Raw genomic sequence first — 24,590 nt, forward strand, 5'->3', positions numbered from 1 at the left:
ATGCATGTTCCATCTAAATAATGCAAAATTTGGCTCAATCTCTTCTAAGGAACGTTATGTTGTACTACATATACAACTTGTCAGGAAACAAAGAAGACATCCAGTTTGAGAGAAGTGCTCTGATTTTAAACAGATTTAAAATAAAATAATCATAACAGTTAAATGGGTATTTAAATGAAAATTTCTGGAGGAAATTCCATTTATAAATAATGAATGCCTATAAACCTATTGAAATTTCTGTTTATTTGGGTCAAAAGAAAGAAACTTACCATTATTGCCAGATGAATCATGGGTTGGCTCAACTTCAGCAACTTCAAAATTAAGAAATATGTATATTATACAGTTTGAAAGCAAGAGTTCAATGAAATAAATTCGGCATACATAATTTTTGCTTTTTGTTCATAACACAAAGTTAAAATTTTAAAATTTTTTCTTTTAAATAATCACAGAATCATAGAATGGTTTGGGTTGGAAAGAGCTTTAAAGATCATTGAGTTCCAAGCCCCTGCCCTGGACAGGGACACCTTCCAGACACCAAGTTTCTCACCAACCCCTACCCAACCTTTCCAGGGCTGGGTATCCAGAACTTCTCTGGACAACCTGTCCCAGTTGCTCATCACCTTCAGATTAAAGAATTTCCTCCTAATATGCAATGTGAACATACTCATTTTTATTTTAAAGTCCCTTGTCTTGTCACTACACGCTCTTGAAAAAGTCCCTCTCCAGCTCTCTTGTGGGCCCCCATTAGGAACTGGAAAGTGCTATAATTTATGTACCTATAAAGAGTTTTCCTGGACTCTTCTCCACTCCAGACTAAACAACCCCCGCTCCCCCAGCCTCTGATCATATGGGAGATGCTCCAACCCTCAGATCATCTTCAAAGTCCTTCACTGTACCAAGCTGAGTAGGCTATTTTAAAAGTAGGTTATTTCAAATGGTTTAAAAATAATCTAGTTGAGTTTTTCTTGTGCTGGGGGCCCCAGAGCTGAACAAAGTATGTGCACATGAAAAAATATATGAAAATGTGTTTTGACAAATGATGCTGAATCCATGAAATATACTCACTAAAAATATTTGTAAGAGAAGAAAACCTCAATACTAACTGTCGTCATTCATTGCTTTGACCACTTTTTATGTAAGGTAGATTGTGTTCAAAGTTTTTACTTTTCCACAGTGTAAGGCTTAACACTTCACACTAAAGAATTCCAGTTTTAACATTAGCAAAAATGAAAAGCACAGTTGTACTCAGCACTTTAGCTGTATTTTTAGGCAGATTCCTTTTCCTCCCTCCATTGCTTGGAGGGTATGATTCAGTTAATTGCCTGTTGATCTGACTGGCTGGGCCCTAAGAAGTTCATGGATGACTCCATTGCCAACCCACCAACATGTGAAGATCCATAGGCAGAATTACATTTGTGTGGTGGATCTGCTTGCCAGTAGCAAATGTGACCTATTCCACACTGTCTCCCAGCTGTTGTGTGCAAACATTGACCACGACAGCTGCATGTGTGCAGATTTACATCCTCCACATTTTATGCAGTACTGCTGGGGAAGTACTCGCCCCAGCCTGTGACACCCAGATGCCTTATCAGCTGTCATCTAAAACACCACAGGGCCACAAGTACCCATTACAATGAAGCATACCACGCTGTTTGATTGTCCTGACATGTCTCACTGTGCCCCTGTCAGCAGAGAAAGGAATTGGGCCCCACTGCCCACCCTCTGATGCTTTCTTCTTGCTCATCCAGCAGATCCCAGCACAATTCCCCATGGTAGCACTGTCCCCACCAGCAGCACCCACCTTCTCTCTGCAGGAGCTCAGTGACTTTGCACTGCTTCCCCTCAGCTTACCCATCAGGAGAGTATCTGCTTTTCTTCTCAGCACTCTCTAGTTTAATCATCTACTCATCATCTACTGCTCCTTGCACTCTAACCATAATATCCATGAATCTTCTCTGCATTCTCAGCAGATTACTTGTCCTTCCCTACCCCAGGGCCCAGTAAATGCCCAGAAGTCAATGCTTTTAAACTGAGGGGAGGGAACAGTGACTCAGATTATTCTCCAACATTATTTCTCACCATTTTAAACAGAAACTACTCTTGTCTTTCATTTAGATGCACATGCATCAGCATCAATGCATGAAGTGTACTCACTGCCTAAACACTGACGGCCTGATGTGCATCAACCACTTCTTTGTAAATAACTCAAAGCACAGAAATTCAAAACTTACTTTTGGGGATTTTGCAAATAAAATTCTGGTCAACAGAGCAGTAATAGGTCCTCCAGGTTCCACTTAAGACATCCATGTCAACACAGTGTTCATCAAAAAGTACTGTAGGCTCTCCTTTCTCCCAGTTGACATATTCTACTGCACTTCTGTCCATCCATATCCATTCTCCTAAAATCAAATGTAGTACCTAGTGAGTGAATGAAGTGGAGAATAACTCCTAGTCTACTGCTCACAATGACAGATCAGATCAGATTTGGGATTTTTTAATTTATTAAATTGGTATCACAGAGCACCTATTTCTCACTCTAAAGCACTTATTTCTCACTCTTTTAACACCCAGCACTTTTCAGGTGGGAGTGTACCAAATGCAAATGCTCACAAAATTTACTTCATTAGTGTTCACAGCTGTCACTGATGTATGGACGACCTGTCCAGCTTCCCAGGGACCTTTAGCTGGAGCCTGCACCCCAGACTGTGCCTGGGAACCTTAAGGAAAGCAGAGCACCTGTAAAGCCAGTATCAGCAGTGCCAGCATACAGAATGCTCAGGAGAGTTTCTTTATGTGCATATTCAAGATCTGCAAATAACTACTTTATTAGAGCAGGATTAATTAATTATCTTTGCAAATTGAATTAGCTCTCTCTTTAATCATCTCATCTGCTGACTGTCATGCGTCTCTCATCAATTAGGAATAATAGCTATCTTCCCTGCCTCTGCACAGGTTTTTGTGGCAGCACATCCTGGTATATCCAGCTGCCTCAGTGCCACTTCCTCTGTCCCTCTCCTGCAGCTGCACCTCCCTCCCAGTGTGTTAGTAGTGCTCAGTATTCCCTCTGTTTACTCAGTATTTTCATCTCAGTATGCATTGTGAAATAATTACCATCAATATTTTTGAACAATCCTATCCAAAACTTTCTGAAGTCACTTGCAATTGGAGACAAGTAAAGTAAGAGAAAATTCATTTCAGCCGAATCTTCTATGGAAACCAGAGAGGCACCTAAAAATTCAATTAAAGATTACATACAATTTCAGTGAGATTTTTCATTATAAATTAATTATCTCAGTAAAAAATCATTACATGCTTCATGATCAGCATTGCCATATAGTAAAAATGCTTGATAATAAATTTAAACTAGTTGCAGCTTATAATTGATGCACACATTAAGTATTATAATTTGGTTCTGGATTAAAAAAACAAACATACAAACTGTAAAATATCCTTATTAAAAAAGAGCACGTACCCATCTGAATACACATCATGGAAGCATCAGGCCAACTTTCCTCAGAAGTGGTGTGAACATAGTAACAGTGCCCACGGAAGGGAATCCAGGATCTACCACGCTTCGGTTCAGGGCACTTCCCAGGAAGCTGAGGTGGCTCGCTAGGGATTAACTCTGTTAGGAAGAAACACAGGTTCAGTGGAGTTTTAAAACCTAAGGGAAATATTTACTCCTGGACCACACATCAGCCCTACAAATATGACATTTATTCCAGGAAAAGGAATATCCCATAGATTCAACTCATTATAAAATACTGAATTAAGCTTGACAAACTAGTAATAAACTATCCTGGTTGGAGCTGGTTCTCCAGTCTGCTAAAGGAGGCTAACATAATTGCAATTGTCTTCAACACTCCAATTTTTACCTAAAATTTGTGAAACAGAATGAGGAATGAGTCAGCATACATAAGGGATCTCAACACAACTCTGTGGCTTGTGTCTAGCCAGTTTCTAGAAAAGTCAGAGAAGTTGTCTATTCATGCCCTTGTGCATCATACAGCCTAATCAACATAAAAGCAGAATTTATAGCCTATTGCATCACCTGATTAAAGCCAAAACAGAGCTTAAATTAGAATAAAATTTGTTGTGAATTATGATGCAGAAATTATTATTTTCATATATAATTTGTAACATGTTTGAAAATTACATGCAATATTTGAGCACTGATGTATTTGGGCAGAAACAACAAACTAATTCATTTGGATCCTACGCTGGCAGAAGTTTCTTAACTCACAATATTTCAAAAGATACTTTAAAATGTGAAAGTATATCGTTAATATATTTATAGTTAGGCTAAAGTTGATTGATTCTGTAGTTCTTGACAAACCATGGATGCACTATGGCATGTGGCATGAAATATTGCAGCTGTTTTTATGATGTGCATTTGTTGGCTGGTCTGTGAAATGATGTGTCTGGAAATCACACAAGACAGACTGGATCAGACTGGATCTACTCCTTAAAAAAGTAAGAGTTTATCACAAGGCATACACTGTTTATTACAACCTTTGCATATGTGGAGAATCTAAATCCAAATAAAGACATTAACTCAAATTCCAACCTCCCAAAACACATTTGTCCAATTCAGAACTTACCACTGGATTGCTTACAGAGGGATGGAAATGTTTCATTGCAAGATGCTGTCTTCCAAAAACCATCCACATCTAAATAGACACAGGCCTTGTTTTTATTTGGTTCTCCACTGCCCCAGTTAAGATACCTGCTCCTCCTTCTATCTGACCATACATATTGGCCACCAGTCTAAAAGCAAATCAAAATTATGATTATGTCACATACAAGAATTAGATTGGAAGAACATTAAGATTGCACTTGAATGCATGCAAAAGTTGGGAAAAAAATGAGAATCGTGGTTTCTTGCACAAGATTATGTAATGAATATATAAGAAACTGTTCCATACTCCCACTCTCCACAGCAGGTGGTAGGTGAGCCACATCTGTGGTCCTACAGATGTTTAGCATGCAGCCTACATTATTCAATTCTCACCATTTGTCTCATGCCCTAAGTGGGCAAAGGGTCTTGAGGTAATAAATGTGAATATATAGATGAAGATTTCTTCAAATGAGTCCACATATACATACAGATCAAATACAGATTGCAGAGAAACTATTCCTCTAACACAGGCTTCTCTAGGTATTTAGAAAGCAAAGAGGAAAATCTGAGGTTTCACTGAAGAGAGAAAACTAATGAGGCTTTCCTTGGGGCTGAACCACAGAACTCTGCCACCCATATTAACAGGGCTTGTGGTCAGTTTGTGGGTCTTGCATGGGCCAGCTACCAGAAATGAGCTAAGCATGTATTTTGTCAGTGGATTTCACCAGTGTTTGAGGAGGATAACTGACATTAGTCACACCCATGGCTTCTGCTACCCCATCCTGTGCATCCTAGATCCTTCCTACCATCGTGTTCTTTGTGCCATTTCCTTACCTGTCTGCTTTGAGACCCTTGGCCACGTTTCATTCCAGATTCCTGACTAATCCCAGTTCCCCAGTGCTCTCACTAAGGTGCAGCACCTGTGCCCTATCTCAGACCTGTGTCCCACCATGCTCTTGCTCTACCTCTCTCCACATGATTTCTGCTCAGCTTCAATTCCAAAAATATCTAGCTACACTTTATTTATCTGTGTTCTTTTTTTACATGCCTCTGTTGATGCTTTCCATTTCAGATCTTTCCACTCTTAGCTGAGTTTGTTGGCAGTTTTACACAAGGCACAAGCTGCAGCTCCAAAAGCCAGCCTAAGGAGTCCTCATTGCCAGAGCCCTGCTCTTTCCACTATTGCCCAGCATGAACTCTTGTACTGCTGGGCTGTGAATTGAAACAAAAACTTGAACTCACAAAGAAAGAACTATTTTTATCCCATTTTTTCCTTTGGTGTGCTCCACAGTGTACCTTCAGAAAGCACTGCTCCACCACAGGAACATGTGGTAGACCATGGAAGAGGAAGTGAGAGCTTCATTGCTGCTTTTATCACTGAAGCCACTCAGGTCTTTGAAGTGTGGGCTGTGGCAGTTCTTGTTTACACAATGGACAAACATCTAGATGTGTAACACCCCTCAAGTGGAGGGAAGTCAGGAACCTCTGCAAGATTTTGATTCCTGTCACACATCCATGGATCTGACCAATAGTTCATCTAAGGCAATGCTATGACTGTCACAAGCAATTGGGTTGGACTCACTATGTTGCTGTTAAGGCCAATCCATACAGGCTCCCCATGCTTTAGTATTTGTAACCACAGGAAAGATTCAGCATAAGGATCCAGGATACTGGCCAGTTCTGCAGACTGGTCCCTGCAGTTCTTCTCTGCTTTTTCCCAGCTCATTTTGTAGTTGATGACTTCGTAGCGGTCATCACCATAATTGTTAAAGCCAAACGCTGGATCTGTGGGTTGCGAGTGCGGCAGTTTGGGGTCTGTAACAAGCAAAAGAACCCAAAAATCTGTATTGGCTCAGACTCATAACCCTGAGAGAAGATCTAGTATACTGGAATTAAGTGAAACTGCAATAACAAATTAAAATATATCCAAAAATCCCTGCAGTGATGAAAGCCACATGTTCATGAACTGTGACAAAGTTTTCTAATACTTGTCAGAATCACTTTTTACCACTATCATCATGCCCAGAAATACACCTTTTAAGCACAGACCTACCTAAATCATATTGTACCACATGCAGGGCATTAAAGGGAACAATTCCTTCAATTTTTCCATTATATATTGGCATTTGTTGTATTTCTTACAAGGAACAGGGTATGATAAACACAGCATGAGCAAGCAGAGGGATGTGACTGCTGCTGCTGAAATTGTCTGAGAAAGAATGTAAAGGAAATCAAGCAGGGCAGTTTTAAAAAAATAAAGAACTTGCAGTGTTTTTAGTATACCATTAAAAATTCCAGTTTTGAAGATGTAAAGACAATTCACTCAGCCACCTTTGATTGCTAAAAGTAGTAAACTACATGATGATACATAGTTCTATTTTGTTGTTGTTGTTGATGTTGTTATTTGCTGGTCTAGTTTTTGAAATAGAAAAAAATTAAGAGATTTTCTCCAAAGAAATAAAATGTGTGATCATCTTGTTAAAACGGCCCATAATGCATGTGATACTGTCATTAATTTCAATTAGGTTAGGGCAGAATTACAGGAAAGTCACTTTTAGCATCAGTTTGAAATTACCACAATAAATCAGGTCTATTAGAAAGTGTGAAAGAAAACTTACCAGAACTTTTTTGGCAGATGTAACTTTTGCTTGCTTTACACCCTTCATCCTTCCATTTCCCTGCCTGTTCAATAGGGTTCTTCATCAAAAAGACACAATCATCCTCCAAGACAAGTGAGATTAACAAGAAAAAAATGTGGGTAGGTAGGAAGCATTCCTGTTTCTGGATACACAGACTCATGCATCACATACAAGCACATACAGAGGAATAATATGAAGTTCATAAAACTCATAAACCAATGGTCAGACACATTGTATGGCAATAAGCCTATGCAACTCAGCCCCAGGCAAGTCTGCCCTTGGATGATGGAGGGAGTTGCAAAGCAGAGCACAGAGGCAGGAGGATGTGTCTGGGCCTCCTGGATGTACATGGCTCTGTGCGTGGCCCTGAATGTGTGTGCCTGCGTGGGTTCCATGTGTGTGCTGGGGCTGGCCCACAGGTCTGCTGCTGCTTTCCTGGAAGTTGTGGGGAATTACTCCTCATCACTGAAGCTTACCTGGAGGGCTGAATTCCTCCTTCTGCCCCAGTTCAGGACTAGGAAGCAAAGTGGTCATCACAGTGCAGTAATGTAGAGGCAGTTTCTCCTTTTGTTGAAGAAACTCCCACACCCTTTCTGCTGCACTTCAGACCCTTTACCCTCCTCCTCTCCTCCCACAGCATGAGAAGATTTGGCTTGGCCTCCTGCAGGAGGAGGCAGTAGCTGTCCCCCCCTTGCCTCAGTTTAAGCTTGTGCTACCTCCAAACCCCCTTCTGGCACAAGCCCAGGTCTTGTCTGCAAGAGGCAGAAGTTGTCTGTCCAGTGATTTCTGGAGGGGAATGGTCACAGCCTTCTGCAGGAAGCACAGGCATGTGTGAGATGGGGAAGCCCTGGAGACTCCAAAACCCAGCTCTAGCCTGGTGATAGCTGGACCTCAAGAACCTTTTTCCATTTTAACTGAAAGTGAAGCAATATTCTTAATGAAAAGAAAGAAACTTGGTAGAGCTAGCACAGGGGTATAGAAACAATAGTATTGGGCAGTATTTTACCTTGGCTATTTCACAATTACTGAGTAACACTATGTTTTGTCTTATAATTACACACAAAAGGTATAGAGATGCCAGAAGTTTCAATGCATAGAGAAAGGATTTTTTCAAAATGAAGATTAGGGGAAGATAAAAATTAGAAAGGAAAACCCAGACTCCCTCTTTTGAGTATTTCATTCAATGCATTTATCTTGACAGACCCAGTGCCAAGAAATGTCAATGCATGTAATTATCTGAGTATTTTCATCAAATCTAAATAACACTAACTGCATCCCAAAATTATACAGTTAATTTGAATATCCCGATGAATCATGGTAAATGAGGGAAATTGCTCACATGTCTGAGTTTTGCACAATTCTTCCAAACCTCTGTCTGGGCTCATACAGAGCCAGGACAAATACAGAAGCTGAAAAAAAGTGTGTATATACATCTTCTACACTGATACTCTGCTTTTAAAAAGCAATGAGACAAGTAAAAATCTTCATAAAGGAAAAGACAGATATACAGTTGTAGCTGTATACATTTTGCTCATCTACCAAAGCTGTAATGTTTAAGTGACAAACAGAAATTGATGCTTACCATGCTATAATAACTTCGGGAACCTTTGGCCCAGTTTGTATAGTCTACTGGGCTTCCATCTGTCCACAAGTATGTGTGCTCCTGATTTATGTCGTTCAGCCCAATCCAAGCATCAGTTGCAGCATTTTTTAAGAGGGACATAAGGAAAGCTGAAGGGAAAAAAGAAAAATGGTATAAGGAAGGAAACTGGATGCACTCTTCCCCAGTGCTACACACTTTGGAGTGCCTGAAACCAGGATGATGAGTTTTTTCTTAATTATAAGGTGTCAATCTCATGACAAAAATAAAATTTATATATTAATGGATATTTAACATCAATCATATGAAGTTAAAATTGGAAAAAAGTGTATACAAATTCAAGGATCGGCAAATTTTTAATGAAACAGGAATTTATTTGTACACTCTTCTATGTTGTTCCTCATCTGAGGAAGCATGGAAAATGTTCTAATATATTACAGAAATTAACATGAGTATACTAAGCCTTGGCACATAGAAATTGAGTCCACTGAGTGTGCACTCCCTCTCCTTCTTTGGTTAATTCTTTTTTATCCTGAATGTAATAACTTAATTTCTAAACAGGTATAACACAAAATAAACCTTACTTAGTAACCAAGTATGTATTTACCAAGTATGTATGAATTTGTGGAATACCAGATGCTGCTCTCCTTAATTCCTACCAAGACTGTCTTTCCACTGAAATAATCTCCTCCCTCTGCTACAAAAAAAGACATTTAAAACACTAGCACTGATGGAGTGAGGTAGGAGATCCACGTGCATCCCTCAGGACCTGAGGCAGCACATCTCCCAAGCAAACATGAGGCCTCTTAAAACATTTGCAACATGCTGAGCAGCAAGAGCAGCAGGTGCTGAGGTGCAGCAGAAAAGGGGAACAGTGGGAGGCTGGGACTCCAGCACTGGAGCCCTCTGCTGCCTGAGGATGTGTCCTCCACTGGCACCCACAGCATCTGCTCAGCAGCTACGTGCCCAGTGATTTGGGTTTGGATATTACTCCTTTTCTGTGCCATTTGGGCATAGAATCATAGAACCATAGATTCTACCAGAGGTGGAATCTATGAGGTGACGTTCCGCCAGAGATGGATGTCACCTCAAGGATCAGCTAGTTTCTTTAAAAAAAAGGGGGGGACATTTAATTACATGACAAGACTCTAATTAAAAAAAAATAATATTTCAGGAGTATGTCCTATATTAACCTCCAAACTATGACTTTAGGATTTAATCAAGACACTAAAACCTGTGCAAGCATTTTTCCAAAGGTGCAATTTCTCATTCAGCATAAATTTGTGTTGATATGGAATAAATAACTGCATATATGGCAGAAGCTCTAACATATTTTTAAATCTTTTTATCAGAAATTAATGAAGTGTCATCATTGTCAAAACATTGGTACATTATACCTTGCTCTTCCTTTTTTGATATAGTAGCCAGATTTCCTCCAAGATCAATGCAGTTGTTTCGTGCAGCATGCCATGTCAATGTCTCATTTTCATTAAAGCCAAAGACTTTAAAACACTGAAAAAGAGAAGTGTGCCAAATCTGAATCTAGATGCTGTTTTAATTTCTGATGAAAACATCTCTGTTTGTAGCAAACAAAATAAACTGGATATTTTATGTAAAAGGGGAGGTTAGCTGATTTAGCAGTACTTTCTAGCGTGTCTTTAGGTTTAAATGACAGAGAAGACCTGTACTAGAAAATGAGTATAAAACCCAATATTTTGGCATATATCTAAAAGAAGGGATATGTCAGATCTCAGCAGAAATTGCATTAAACCTTCTGAGCATAATTCTGGCATGTGACCATGAGAAGAATGTTGAAGAAGACTTCAGAAAAGAAAAAGGATAAGATGTGTTATTGAAGCAAAGTATCTCATCTTCTGTTGTCCTATTTGTTAAACAGGATTTGGTTCTCACACGAAAATCACAGAAAGAAAATTATTCTGACATTGTAAAGAAAACCATGAATTTATCATTTCTTGTAATATGATCTTATGAGGTTTAAGTCATTAGACTGCTTTGTCAGAGTCGTGCAACCCAAATGTGCTACCTAAAGCATGCAACTGAAAAGTCAAGCAGTTAGTTTGTGGAAAATTGTGGAAAATGGAAGGTGGGCAGAAGTGGTGTATAAATACTTAGTGAAGAGTCCAGGGAAAAAGACCATGAAGCCCCTCTTCCAGGAGAAGAGGACCAGAGAGAGATTTTAGCTTGAGATAGCAGCATGAAATGGAAGACACTGCATTTGTGACCTTTCCTCAGGACTGGGAGAGAGAAGGGAAAGGAAGACAACAGCCAGTGATCTCAAACAAAGGATCTCTATCAAGCTGAAATATTTTTGCTCAACCAAATTTGTGATAACTAAAAACCCTGCTAAAATTGAAAAATTGATTCAAAGATTTTTTTCATTCTGCTCTGTTAAGAATACCATATATTGGCATTTCATACTGCACCTTGTTATCAAAGAGGAGCCAGTCTTCCGTACACCCACCCTTTGGTGGTGGTGAGGTGGGAGCAACAGTTGGACGAACAGTGTTGTTAAGCCTTTCACAGATGAATAACTCAACACTGCCACAGTTGATATCATTCCATGTACCTGAAAGAAAATTAGAATTAGAACAAAACAAAACAAAAAATGCAAACAAGACTGAAATTAAAAGTGTCCTTTCCTAAAGAAAATCTATTGTAGGAAGCAAAACTGGTTGCAGCATTTGTGTTTCTCTCCCCTAGGAACAATAACTTGTTGTATGTCTGTTTCTTCAAAATATTCACGTTTCCAGCAAAATTTAGAATATAAATAATTTGTCTAGAAACAGAGATATTTCAATATTTCAAAACCATTGCATTAACAGAGGGGAGTTTTAGGTCAAATGCTTAAATCCTTTGAGATCTGTAAAGTCTCTGGAATCGCTCTGTCTATATATAAGGCACTCAGTCCAGGGTACTTTCCTACCTGAGCTTCTCACACTCCTAGAGTTTTCTGGTATATTTTCTGCCTATTGGAGTGAGGTTTAAGATGATAACATTAACATCATCATCCCCATTTTACAGATCAGGAATGAATAAGAAAATTAGATATGTTTCATTGGCTGCAGACGTTTACAAGTAACTACCTACAGCAGAATTTTCCACCCCTAATGTTTAATGGAGATATTGCCATTTTAATTCAGAAAAGTTAAGGATATGACTCATCATATCTGAAAGAAGGTTTCCAAAACAGGACATAATATTTACTCCCCAAAAGTGTCCATATCCTTCCATTCACCTCTAAGAGAACCTTGGAAAATCACCTCAGCTATAGATTTTGAGACCAGAAATGTTTAAAAGTAGAAGAGATTTACTGATCCAAAAAAAAGGACTAAGTTCTTGGCTAGTATAAACACAATTGCTTCCAGTTCTCTGTATTAATAGATATTAAAGAATATTAAATTTTCTTTTAATTAAAATCTTGTATAACATTGCTTAAAAATAATAATCCAAGCCATGGCCAAACCCTCATTTTTTAGGAACTGCACAAATGAAAGCAGATAGTTAATATCCTGGGGAGGTGGGCATAAAATGGACAGAGGTAAGAGGAGAAAAAATACTGACTCTATCTGCCAATTGTCTTATACTTACCTGATTTATTCACTTAGAAATTTTCTTACAAAATTGCAGGTGTTAACTACATAGAGTTCCATTTTTTTTAAAGTATCTATATAATGAAGAGACTACAATTCATTTTCCTTTGCTTTTTGAACATTATGAAACATCAGCCTGCTCAGTATGATAACCCACCCAGCCCTGCCCACACAGCCCTCCCAGGCCTAAGGCACATTCTGCAGATTGAATGTTGTTACAGCACCCACCTGTATGGGTATACATGACCACACAGTTTTCATCATTATTTGCAAAGTTGGGTTCATTTGGAGCCCAGGCAACATAGTTCACTGATGTTCCATCCATCCACCTGAAAGAAGTAATTTGAGGGAATTATAATTCTAAGTTGAATTAGTCAATATTTCTTTGCAAAGGATACATTTGAGTTTTGTATTGTAAGTTTTGTGTATCATAGCTTAAAAACACATGTTTTTCTCTGTTAAAAGGAAACCAAGACCTTCCAATATTTTCATATCAACTGCCTACAGTGTTGACTCAGACCAGGTCTGAACAAATCATCTTCACTGGTGGTCCCAACTTGTCTTGGTCTCTAAACACTGATAGAGTGCTGGAAATGCACAAGTCAAGGACTTGACCTGGATTTCTCTGGAGCACAGAAACAGACACTTGAGCTTATTTTCCTGGGTGAAAAGCAATAATATAAATTCTTGTAGGGTAAGAAAGGGTCTTGAACCATATACTGGGAGTCCCCTGGAAGCATTTTGTTAAGCATAGGAAATCTTTAATGTTATTTACCTATTTGCTCTTTTTTCCAATTATGCATCAATTGATTCTTAGTTTGATGATTCACAAGTTTATTTTCAAAAAGCGGCCAAGAAAAAAGTGAAAAGGCATCAGTGTGCTGGAAGTCAAATGATGAATCAGACAAGACTGACAATCTTCAGGCAGTAACACCTCCTGGACAATTCAATGTTTTTCCAATTTTGGAGACTGAGTAAGTACTTGCATGCTTTTGGAAGTAAATTACAGATTAGGAGTCCACCTGGATGCCTAGCTGCTTGCAAACCTCCTGAGTCAAATTAGAAAAACCAGGAGAAAGAATACACAGCAAACAGTGGCACCTTCATCCGACCGGGAAGAGAATGAAACTAGTGAGGGAACAAGGGAGGACTGGGAAAACAACCATCATCTGAGCAGTGAATGTGATGTAGAAAGCAGAATCTCCAGGAGCTGAGACTAAAGAGTCTCTGTGGTTTGCCAACAAAGACAACCTGTGACAACAGAAGAAAGACTAAAATGAAGAGGCTGAGACTCATCTGACCAAGCTTTGAATCCCAGAATAATGCACTAGAAAAAGTTGCAGTGGAAGAGAAGAATGCCACAGGAGACATGTCTGCAACACATCCAAGGCTCCAGGGGACGTTTAAGATAATTCCAGCGCACTTTGTTTCCAAAAGCGTTTGTAGAGGAGTAGCGACTCCATGTCACCTGAAGCTGTCCTGCCCTGAACTCTGAGAGTAAAACCATCTGAAAAACCAAACAAGAGCTCTCCAGGATTGATATTTCACCTCTAAAAACTACTTTGGTGCTTCTCACTGCAGGTTTCTAGGGTTTTTTTTCTTTGATCATTTCAATGTAAAGTAATGCCTACAAGTACTGTCTGAAATATGCTGAAGACCTCCAACCAAATAAAAGAGGATGACGCCTCACTTACCGTGATACAACAACTTGGCCTCAGAACATGAAAGCAGGGTAAAGAACAAAAAGAGGTAAAAATTGATAGTGGAAATATGCTGCATGAAGTGCTTTGCTGAGGAGCAGAATCCCATTTGAAAACCTTATGTGAGGACATAAACCTGTCTACAGGTTGTGTTAGTCATTGGATTTCAATTGTCTCCTAGAGCCAACCTTGTTAAATGTGAATATATTATGAGTCTGACAAAATTAATTTGTTTTTACTTACCGGAATGTTCTGTCAAGGCTCACACTTAAGCCAATGTAGAAGTTGTTCCCCCAGTCTTTATAGAAAATCTAAAACAAACAAACAAATTTATTTAGCTGTAATAAAACAAATTTCAAATGAAATTTTTAAAAAGTTCCAAAAATGCTGTAGTTTCTGTTGCTCAATTGCATAGTATGTAATGTGCAGGGATTTGCTGGAATTATGTGCCCAAACTGCAAAATGCAAAATTTTCCGCTAATTTTCAGTATATAACTAGGGGAAATTTAAAAAAAAACCTAACAGAAAAAAAAAAAACAAACCAACAACCAGAAAAAAAGGTGCAAATTCTCTTAAAAAGAAATGGAGAGAAAAGGCTACGTTAAGAAGGCAAGAATGACCTCTTAAGCAGGCTTATAGCAATATTTTTGAGAATTTTAGGAAACATTGTGAGAATTTGCTGAAAGGCTCCCAGTTAATCATGGGGGTTTGTACTTAGTTATGTGGAGGAAAAAATGTAATAAAATTTGATTTTATTTTATTCCAAAGCAGTATATCATCACCAGGCCATTCCTTTGCTATAAGACAATATCCTAACTCAAACCTTTTGCTGCCAATATGAGATCTACTTTGACAAAGAGCTGTTATTGAATTCTGTGAAAAGAATGAGTTAAAAAAAAAAAAACATAATTAGTAATTGCAGCTTTCAGTTAAACAGAGCAAAGTCTTTGAAAGTTGCACCCTGAGAATTTGTCTATGTATAGCAAGTTATTAAAATACCTATTATAATAAAGCTTTTAAGTAGACAAGCCAATGAAAGGATGAAAGGTGGACTGATTTTTTTTTTTTATGATGGGGACAACTTTCTAATATTTCCCAAACCAGATGAAAAAAATGTGCCTCAGTTCCCCGAAAATGGTGCATTTTTCAAACAAACATGTTTCTTACATATTTCCAAAGAAAATTTTTTTCAGTTTCACTCTCAATAACAACAAGGTCACCACCATTCTTCTTGCAAAAGTCTCTGGCTCTTTCCATAGACTTTGCTTCTTTGCTGAAGTAGTATTCCTTGTGTTTGTACATTATCCAGTCATCTTCACCGACAGCATATTCATAATCTGCAAATGAAAACATAAATTACCTGTAATAGAAATTAACTTCATTACATGTTAATTAAATTGTTTTCATTGGATGCACAAGACTTACTGAATGTGGAATTAGGCTCTGGTTTCGGTGAGGTTCCTGCAATATAAATCAATATTTTAGTATATTATGTTTCTCAGCTCTCTCTCAATTATATTTATTCAGTAATCAGCATTTTAATTACAAATAATCCTAAGGATTACTCAGTATATGCTTATTTTTGTCACAGAATTTCTCAGAATATCTGAAAAAAAAGGGCTACATTCAGCAAACAACATGTTAGAGCTCATCATAAGTTAAGCTTACAGAAACTGCCCAACTTTAGGCTGTTGTGTTTCTCTTCCCCAACATACTCTATATACCTTCCAAACCTGCCAGTATATTTCATGGATTAATCAATACTTTTCAACTGCCTATACTGAAATTTTATATATAAACTGTTTTATTGTGATTGATGGCACAGCTGTCTCTAACACATGTAGACAGTGTGATCTGACCTGGGAAGGATGTTCTCATCTACCTCTAAAAGTTGCTAAAGAGACTAAGTTATCTTACCTTTTTTAATTTGGCAAGCAAAGTCCAGCATGTGTTCACAAAATAAATCGTTCCAGTTCATATTGAGATAGCCAGTAAACACACCACATTTTTCATTCCCATCATAATTGTTTGGTTCTCCATGTGACCATTTTTCAAAATTTACCTGTAGGGAAAACAAAGCTTTGTTAGTATTTTCTTTTTAAGAGGATACAATCATTCTGTTAAAGAAGAATGTACTTCATTTGATATCATGGTTCATCTTATTTTGTAATGCCAGACCTTTTAAGGAGAAGTGCATGACACTTGAATAGAACAATCATTAATCTATGTGTTTATAAGCCATGTTAGTAAATCATAAGTTCTTGTCCCATTTGTTACCAGGAGAGTTGATGTTCTCCTGTCAAGCTCTAAAAAGGAACCTGTGCTCTGATTTCTGGGTTGTTTGTCCTGCTCAGATGTTCCAACCCAAGACAATCCATTGGTTCCAACCCAAGACAATCCATTGGTGCTGCCATGGCCTTGAGCCTGGCAGATCTTGATTCACTTCAGCCAAAGAGGGCAGCAAAGCTGAGCTGGTGTAGATGTACAAAATTATTTATTACAGCAAATGATGAATGGGAATATAGAGATTAGACCAATCAGACTTGCTTGAAACAGGAGCTAGACTCCATCACCTTTCATTACCGTAAATGCTGTACTTTTATCTACAACTATGAACTATTAGAAGATTTTACACTAATTCCTACAAAGGAATCAGGTGCTAAAGACTTAAGGTTACCTGTATTTTATATAGGAATTATGAGAGCTTTCTACCAAGAGAGACAAAAAAGAAAGAGTCAAAAAGCTAGAATAACAAATTATTTACTCACTGGTGAGCCATCACTCCATGTAAATCCACTGTCAGAGTCCAAGGCACTTAAACCCATCCAGTAAGAATAGTGAATATAACCTCTGTCTCTGAATGATTACAAATAGAGAGAATCAGACACACCATGAAACAGAGAAGGGTAATGTACAGCTTTATATTATTGTCAGCAAACATGATACTCTAAGGATAATTTGAGACAATCATATAAAGTAATAATTCAATTGTCATGGGGGGAAAAACAGCCTGGCACTACATGTGCCAGGAAGCAGTGAAACACAGAACTTTATGGGAAAGATCACAAAAGCCATGAGTGCACAAAAACTGAGATAAAAGAAAATATATTTAAAGGTCTTGGTTCCACTAAGTAGCTTAGGCATTCAAATTCAGACCTGCCTGCACTCATGGATTTGATTTAAACATGTATACAAGCATATCAATAGGTCAGGCTTTTCTTAGTCTTCCAATTTCCCCCCTTACTTAAGGTAGGAAACCAGCACAAAACATTCTTTTAATCAAGAGTATTTTATCTACTGATCAGCTACAAATGAGATAAGATAATCTGTTTTATCTCTTTGAATTAACTTCAGTTAAAATCAATTTTGATGATTCTTCTTTCAATTTTGTCTATGTTTTTAAGCAACTTTAGTGCATAGCACCAGCTTCCCAGAGGTGTGTCAAGAAAACTTTTTCACTCACCTCTTTTTACCCATTTTTTTCCTGCCACCATTTACACCATCTTTGTAAAGCAGAAACTGATCATCAGAAATCCTTCATGTCTTTAAGAGCGGCATTTTTAAATTTTTTTTCTTCTTCTACTTAAATGATGGACTTTGCAGATACTTACAGTCTAGCTATCAGGTTTTGTTCTTCTTCACTGTGGATGCATGCAAGATCTCCTCCAATAGTTCTGCAAAAATCTCTTGCTTCAAACCACGTTTGCATTTTTTCCCTTCCTCCGTGAAAAATCTATAGAAAGCGGGCAATTAAATACTGTATTGGATATTACAGATATTTAAAAACACAAATATGGTCTTCTGTCTTGCTTCTGATTTTCTGGTCTCATTCTATTACTGACTATTTAATTGTTCAACCATTCGACCTATGGTTGTCTATCAAATTTGATTATTGCTTTTCCTGTCATCGCAGAGTTCCTGTGATTTCAAACTTCATACCCATACAACGTTTTCCAACATTTCCCAGCCATACCTCTTGGGGATGGCTGGAGACATGTTACCACAGACTGTCAAATAGGCAGGGTAAAATCTACCTTCCATGCATGAACAAAATATATTCTTATTGAAATGGCAAACACTTGCATTCAGAAATGGAATACCTACTTTGAAGCAGAAGCTGCTCTTAGAAACAGACTGCCATCCCTCTGGGCAAAACAGGAGAGGGGATGTTGTTGGAGGAGGAGGAGGTGGAGTGATTCCCTCCACCAGCTGCTTGCAGAGAAATGTGTTTGTCTCTTCACAGTTCAAAATATCCCATAATCCAGCTGAACGTCCTGTTGCCATGGCCACGCAGCCTGTCCCCTCTCCTTCATGAGACATAAAGTTGTTAAATCTTATTGATTACTACATCTTCTCAAAATATCTGCTGCTTATTTAAGAGTAACCTGTTCCCGCTGTGTTTGGATACCAGTAGCTCACAAAAGCTCATATTCCTTCCTATTAATCATTAAAAGATTTTTGTAATGTAACTTTATTTTATGTTATGCTAGGAGTTACTTAAAAATACCCATCAAACAACAAAAAACCTAATGATACCAACAGACATGCAGTCCCAAGTGATCTTCTAGCAAGAGTTACCACAATCCCTGATCTGTCTCTTTAGCATAAATAGAAAGCAGCATTACCCTTTCTGCTGCTTTATGACAGAGAGTTTCTAAACCACTTTTTAGCTTTCAAACCCTCACCTTGTCATTCCCCAGAGCAGGACCTCAATGGCCCCTATGGCACTTACCAGGCATTCCCACATTCCAGTGAGTGAAGCTGACGGGATCTCCATTATCCCACTTGAATGTCCCCTGTTCTTCCACATCTGAAAGACCAATCCAGAAGTATTTTTCTGGTTTGAATCCAATTATGGAGGTCAGAAAAGCTTGTTCATATCTGCAAAGAGTAAGCACCAAACTGTTGTATCACATTTTATTAGAATTTATTCATTGAAAACAGCAGAGGGGATGTTGTTGGACGTTGGATGTTCAAACAGTACATGGTAGCAAATCTGGTAAATTTAAGGTGACTTATCAATATATACGAAATGAAGCAAGGGTAATTGTCTTCATTTTATAGTTCTAATTATCATACAAAATAATTTTTCCCTTATATTTTCCAATGTAAACTATATCTAGAATTTAAGATGATTCTATTTACCTTTTATACTGTGCAATGAACACAAGACAAATAATACTTAAGGTAATGCATATATTTCTCATTCTGTACAAATAAGAGCTACAGTATTTTACTGAGCTGTATGATAAGTTCTAGATCTTTAAATCTTGTTACTGTGGGGAGAAAAAATCTATTTTTATTCTAAAATTCTTCCAGATCTGGCTGTTGCAAAGAAATAAATAAAAGGCTGAAAAGCTTGAACCCAAGAGAAATAAATAGTTCCATGTTTATCTGTCTATTTTAATTCAAAAAGTTTGAAAACAACCTGTCAGTCTGGGGTTGTTGTGCAGGTGACTCAATTTTTTAATTCCCATAGGCAACAACAGTGTAAGTGTAGTAGCAATAGCCTGAATGTTTGTATTGATGACCCTAAAGACCCTGATGTATTATGTAATACTTGATCAGCTCTACCTTAAATTTTCCTGGAAAAGAGAGGTGTTACACTAAACAGACATTATGAATACCTTCTACGTAAGAAGAAATTTCTATTTAATTCTTCCATCCTGGTTACACATGTTACAGGACAAGAATTATGTTTCCATACCTGTCTCTTACAGTAGCTAGGTAACCTTTGTTTTCTTCACAAACTTTTTTTGCACCTGAAAATGTTGTTGGCAGCTGCACCAAGGAGTAGCAGTAAAAGCCATGCTTCATCCAGCCCTGTCATTGTAGAACAGAGATGTGCAGAGAGGCTGTCAGATTCCACGGCTTTGAGCACTTCCAAAAGCCACACTAGTACCACACCCGAGTCATAACTAATCCCAAAGGCCATGAAAGGAACCAAGAGGATAATCAAACATAGCCTTTGGGACAATAACTCCATGTCTTGTCCCTGGATACAGCACACACCAAGGGTCTTTGCAAACAGTGAGCCATGGTTATGCCTTGGGGCTGGCAGCCACAGCCACTTTGCAGCTCCCTGTGTAAAGCTTGCTCTGCCTCCCCATTGCATTAGTAGCTGTCACAAGAGCTTACAGCCTGCAAAACAGTCAGCTCAAATATTCCTGATTCCTTTGGCAGACTGATGGAACTGAGGAGGCATGCAGCCCTTGACATGTGTGTTACACCCTGAAAAGATTGCTCTGCAGAGAGTGGCTTTTATGGGGGCAGTGATCAGTTCTGCAGGAGGAGAGAGCTGAGTTTAAATACACTCATAAGGAAATACAAAAAATAAGTCAATCTACATTTTATTTTAAAAAGCAAAAGTTTCCCTATTGGTCTAAGAAGTATCAATGCCTATGAAATTAACAGCTTTCTAGGCTCCACCAAGAACAGTCAAAATAATTTACTTCTGTCGTAGTTATTATCATGGGAGTGAAAATAATAAACAATCACCTTTTACACTTACTTTTGGGCAGCCTGGGTAAGTAACTTCAGCTTCCCCTGGTTCTTCAGCCAAGGGTTTCCTTTTACAGATGTAGCCAAATTTCACATCACAAGCACTGTCAGCCCAGGATCCATCCTAAGTATTGTAAGAAGAAACCACAAAGAGAAGTGAAAGCTTGAGACAATTCAGGTCCAACAAGAATATCCATCCTCAGAAAGAACTCTTCTGTCTTCCTATGATTGACACGGCTTCAGCTCTCTTCCTTGCCTTGTTTTTTTCTCCAAAACTCCCAAATACATATAGTAAGGGCCACATTTCCCTAGAGATGTGAGAATGTATCCATTAAAGATTCAGGGACTAATGAAAGCAGGAAAGAAACATTAGGTTCCTCTCTATTCTCACCAGCATAGCATCTATTATGGTCATATAACCATAATAGATGACTATGGCAAGTAAGTGCTTGATAAACCAAACCGAAAATATGAAAAAATGCCTTATGAAGTCTTTCTCCACAACATTACCCTTTTCTTTTTATAATGAGTAGAAAACAAAATAAAATCTGGGTTTGTGCCTCCAAAGTAACTCTAAAATCATATATTTGAGTAGTTGTAGAGAAAAAATGAGAAAGTCCATGCTCCAAGGATCTATTTGTTTATGATCAGTCACGTTGCATGTGGAGGATGAGCGATTTCAACCAATTTCAGATGGGAATTGCATCAGAGAAGACAAAGTCTCCAGGCATTGCACTGCTTCTGGTGCATCACACAGCTTCCTAGACCTGGTCTTGCTTGAATATCCCTCCACAGTAAGATATCCTAAATTAAACCAGTTTAAGATTTTATTTTTTTTTTTAATCATGAATGTTTTCATTTTAGGCCAGAAGAAGGCCAGAAGAAAGTATGAGACTGGGGAAGGGATTTTTACCTGTCCCTTCATAAGGACGCAGTCTGCCTTATTCCAGGTGTGGGTTGGCTCTCCGTGGTGCCATTTGGTGTAAGTCACAGGTGTGCCATCACTCCATTCAAAGTACATTTGAATCCTGAAGTCATTTAGACCAATCCAGAGTTCATCATCTGACTCTGGGAACACAAAATTAATTGTAGGTATGGATATATCTTATAATGGAATAATTACATCTCACGCCCACTTTTGACTGAAGAACTTAAGAAAAAAAAAATAAGGCCATGATTATAATGATTAAATGAATAATAGCAACAGCATAATCCGAAATTTAAAAAAAAAAAAAAAGAAAGTGATCTTCAGGAATACTCACTGTACCCGAGCTGTGACACTGTAAAACTGTACTCTTCAATATTATGAATGCTTGCCAGCTCTCCATCCTCTTTTCTACAGGAAGACTGGGCTTCTTTCCATATTTTTGGTGTTCTATAAATTCTGTAACAATGACCTGCATAGGCCACCCATTCCCTGGGGCATTTAAAATGCTTTGAATCACCTAAAAACAATTATGTTATTAATGAGACATTATATTCAGTGTTTTATTCACATCAAAAATAAAATTACCTGTGCCAATATGAATTTGAAATATTGGAGCACATACTGAAAGAGAAGCCAAGGTCTGAGGGTACAAAGATTAACAAACAAATTTTTCCCTCCTATTTGTGCTTGGAGCTCCCAAAAAACTGTTTTACAGGATTAAGTAAATACTGAGTAATTTGGCATGCAAATGTACAGGGCACAACTCCACATGAAATCCCTCTCAGTGAGGCTCTGAATAGAGCCAAGTTCTATATAAAAGAGCCTCTTTTTCTACTCAGGGACTATATCTTGGTGAATTTTGTAGCTTTTTATAATTTTTTTATAGACATAGCAGGTGCTCAGGAGCTGGTTGGAGCTCCTACACAGCCCAAACCATATATCAGAGAGTCCAGACACAGCCACATTATACCAGAAATGTTATAGCAGGCATTCCAGCTGCACAGAAATGCCACACACTTTGTTCAACACTGATTTCCTGGCATGAATTCAGTATGGCCAGCCCATCTTCCATTGCTTGGAAAGTTCCCATGCTCTGCACCTACAGAGCAAACTGAAGAGGGGAGGATGTGTGGGGGATGTGTGCCCAGAATTGGTGGGTGGTCCTGCTTTGTCTGATGCTCCCTGGACATGGTTTGGACCTGGGCAAATTGCATTCCCCTGAGCAACATCCAGACATGGTTTGATGGTTAGCAGGGTCAGAAACCTTTCCAAGTGATCTGCCTGGATACAGCCAGAAAGAATAGGATATGAGCTGCATAATCTCAGATACTCATATATATAAGGGGAGGGAGGTACTGTGAAGTCACTTACACACTGGGAATTCCCAGTTAAGCAACTGCACACCCATTTCTTCACATAGCTAAGACCTAGTCTGCCTCAAGTAAAAAGAGAGCTCAGCAGGGGAAAGGTTCCTGATGCATAGTCTGATTTTTTCCTTTCAGAATAGAACAAAAAAGTGTCGCAGAGAGCAGGGGAACATGAACTCTGGCTCACATCTTTTAGCAGGACATAGGTTTAGAGTATATATCAGAGCAGAGGATATTTATCAATATTTCATGGTCTGGAAAACATGGCTAAACTCCTAATTGCCCTTTTCAGTACCTGGGCTCTTTTCCAGATGATGAACAACATTTAGAACAACATGAGCCAGATTTTAATTTTCTGGCTCATCTTTAAAATGAGCCAGAAAATTAAAAAATCATCTCAATATTTGACCCAGATAACAAGTGTAAGCCTTTTGTTTTGATAATATGTTGCCTTTTCATGTGTGACATCCTCCCAATATTTCTCACTGACTGTAAAAGCAGCCTTAGCTTTTGACAGTGTACCTGAGGCAATGGTGAAAGAATCCAAGGAGGTGTTTCTCTTTTGGCAGATATATCCCAGTTTCCGATCACACAGCTGGTTTTCCCATTTGCCATTCCTACCTTGGAAGGTCCCACATATTTTTCCAGATTCCACAGAGGGATTTCCTTTTCAAAAAAGCAACAGAATCCCTCTGTTAACAGTGAAACTTTTCACCTCTTCACAGGAGGGAATGTGCAAGACCTTTGCAGCTGTAAAGCCACAGGGGTATTATTCTTTAGAGTGAAAAATCCCAAGAGGTGTGACAAGGGAGCATCACTGTGATGAGGAGGGGAGAGGAGGAGAGAGAAGGGGAGGAAATTTTGGCCCAGATGTTGATCATCATTTAAGAAAAGTGCACTTACCTGGGGCCCAGTTGAGGTATCTGAAAGGACTTCCACCAGTCCACTTCCAGCCACTGTCAAGTGCACCATAGAGACCAATCCAGAGCTTTGCATTGATGCCCAGGTCACTAGTGAGTCCTAAATGGCCAAAACAAATAGTCAGGTTTTTAAATGACTCTGTTTTTTAAAGTTATTCAGTAAAACTGGAAATAATATTTTAAAGCATGAGTAATATTTTTTTTTAGTGCAAGTTAGATTATTTCCATTATTTTAATACAGGGTTTTGTGAGAAAGACAACTCTTATAAGAATGTCACTGGGACATATTTTATGGGATAAATATAAGTATCCATGTTAAAGCCTTGGATCTGACTTACATTTTAAGCAGTGCATTTACTATTATTATTATTATTATTATTATTATTATTATTATTATTATTATTATTATAGGGTATTTTTACCTTACCTAATAAATACATTTCTTCACGAAGGTCTGTGATGCTCAATAATTCTGCATCCTGCTGCTGGCAGCTTTTTCTTGCTTGGTGCCATGTCAAAAGTGACTCTGAGTTTATCTGATAGCGTGTTTCTGTCACAGGATTTGTTTTCCAAAAGTTATTGTGGGTGGTGTCTATAAAAAAAGGTACCAACAACTTGACAAGATAATCATGTTTACTAACCCAGAAAATAAATCTTTGATGAAGACTAAAACTATATAACTGTGAGTTGATACTTTTTAAGTAGC

General features: G+C 38.3%; 1 protein-coding gene across 1 annotated transcript in view; it reads right to left on the minus strand.

Annotated features, from left to right (window-relative positions):
- The window catches only part of LOC131567413 (macrophage mannose receptor 1-like), a 31,655-nt gene that overhangs the window by 2,209 nt on the left and 4,856 nt on the right, over nt 1-24,590 (minus strand). The window contains exons 4-29 of the mRNA XM_058819021.1: nt 24,312-24,476; nt 23,868-23,984; nt 23,487-23,630; nt 21,932-22,114; nt 21,583-21,737; nt 20,680-20,793; nt 19,876-19,991; nt 18,901-19,049; nt 18,273-18,475; nt 17,780-17,901; nt 16,937-17,024; nt 16,086-16,230; nt 15,594-15,629; nt 15,336-15,505; nt 14,412-14,479; nt 12,697-12,797; nt 11,302-11,444; nt 10,255-10,369; nt 8,840-8,988; nt 7,237-7,339; nt 6,201-6,433; nt 4,602-4,767; nt 3,473-3,625; nt 3,112-3,228; nt 2,232-2,399; nt 270-311 (exon numbers count right to left, since the gene is read on the minus strand). Of these exons, the coding sequence (XP_058675004.1) occupies nt 270-311; nt 2,232-2,399; nt 3,112-3,228; nt 3,473-3,625; nt 4,602-4,767; nt 6,201-6,433; nt 7,237-7,339; nt 8,840-8,988; nt 10,255-10,369; nt 11,302-11,444; nt 12,697-12,797; nt 14,412-14,479; nt 15,336-15,505; nt 15,594-15,629; nt 16,086-16,230; nt 16,937-17,024; nt 17,780-17,901; nt 18,273-18,475; nt 18,901-19,049; nt 19,876-19,991; nt 20,680-20,793; nt 21,583-21,737; nt 21,932-22,114; nt 23,487-23,630; nt 23,868-23,984; nt 24,312-24,476 (3,465 nt within the window). The remainder of the gene's footprint in view (nt 1-269; nt 312-2,231; nt 2,400-3,111; nt 3,229-3,472; nt 3,626-4,601; nt 4,768-6,200; nt 6,434-7,236; nt 7,340-8,839; nt 8,989-10,254; nt 10,370-11,301; nt 11,445-12,696; nt 12,798-14,411; nt 14,480-15,335; nt 15,506-15,593; nt 15,630-16,085; nt 16,231-16,936; nt 17,025-17,779; nt 17,902-18,272; nt 18,476-18,900; nt 19,050-19,875; nt 19,992-20,679; nt 20,794-21,582; nt 21,738-21,931; nt 22,115-23,486; nt 23,631-23,867; nt 23,985-24,311; nt 24,477-24,590) is intronic.

The sequence above is a fragment of the Ammospiza caudacuta genome, chromosome 1 (assembly GCF_027887145.1).
Source record: "Ammospiza caudacuta isolate bAmmCau1 chromosome 1, bAmmCau1.pri, whole genome shotgun sequence".
In the NCBI taxonomy this organism is placed as follows: Eukaryota; Metazoa; Chordata; class Aves; order Passeriformes; family Passerellidae; genus Ammospiza; species Ammospiza caudacuta.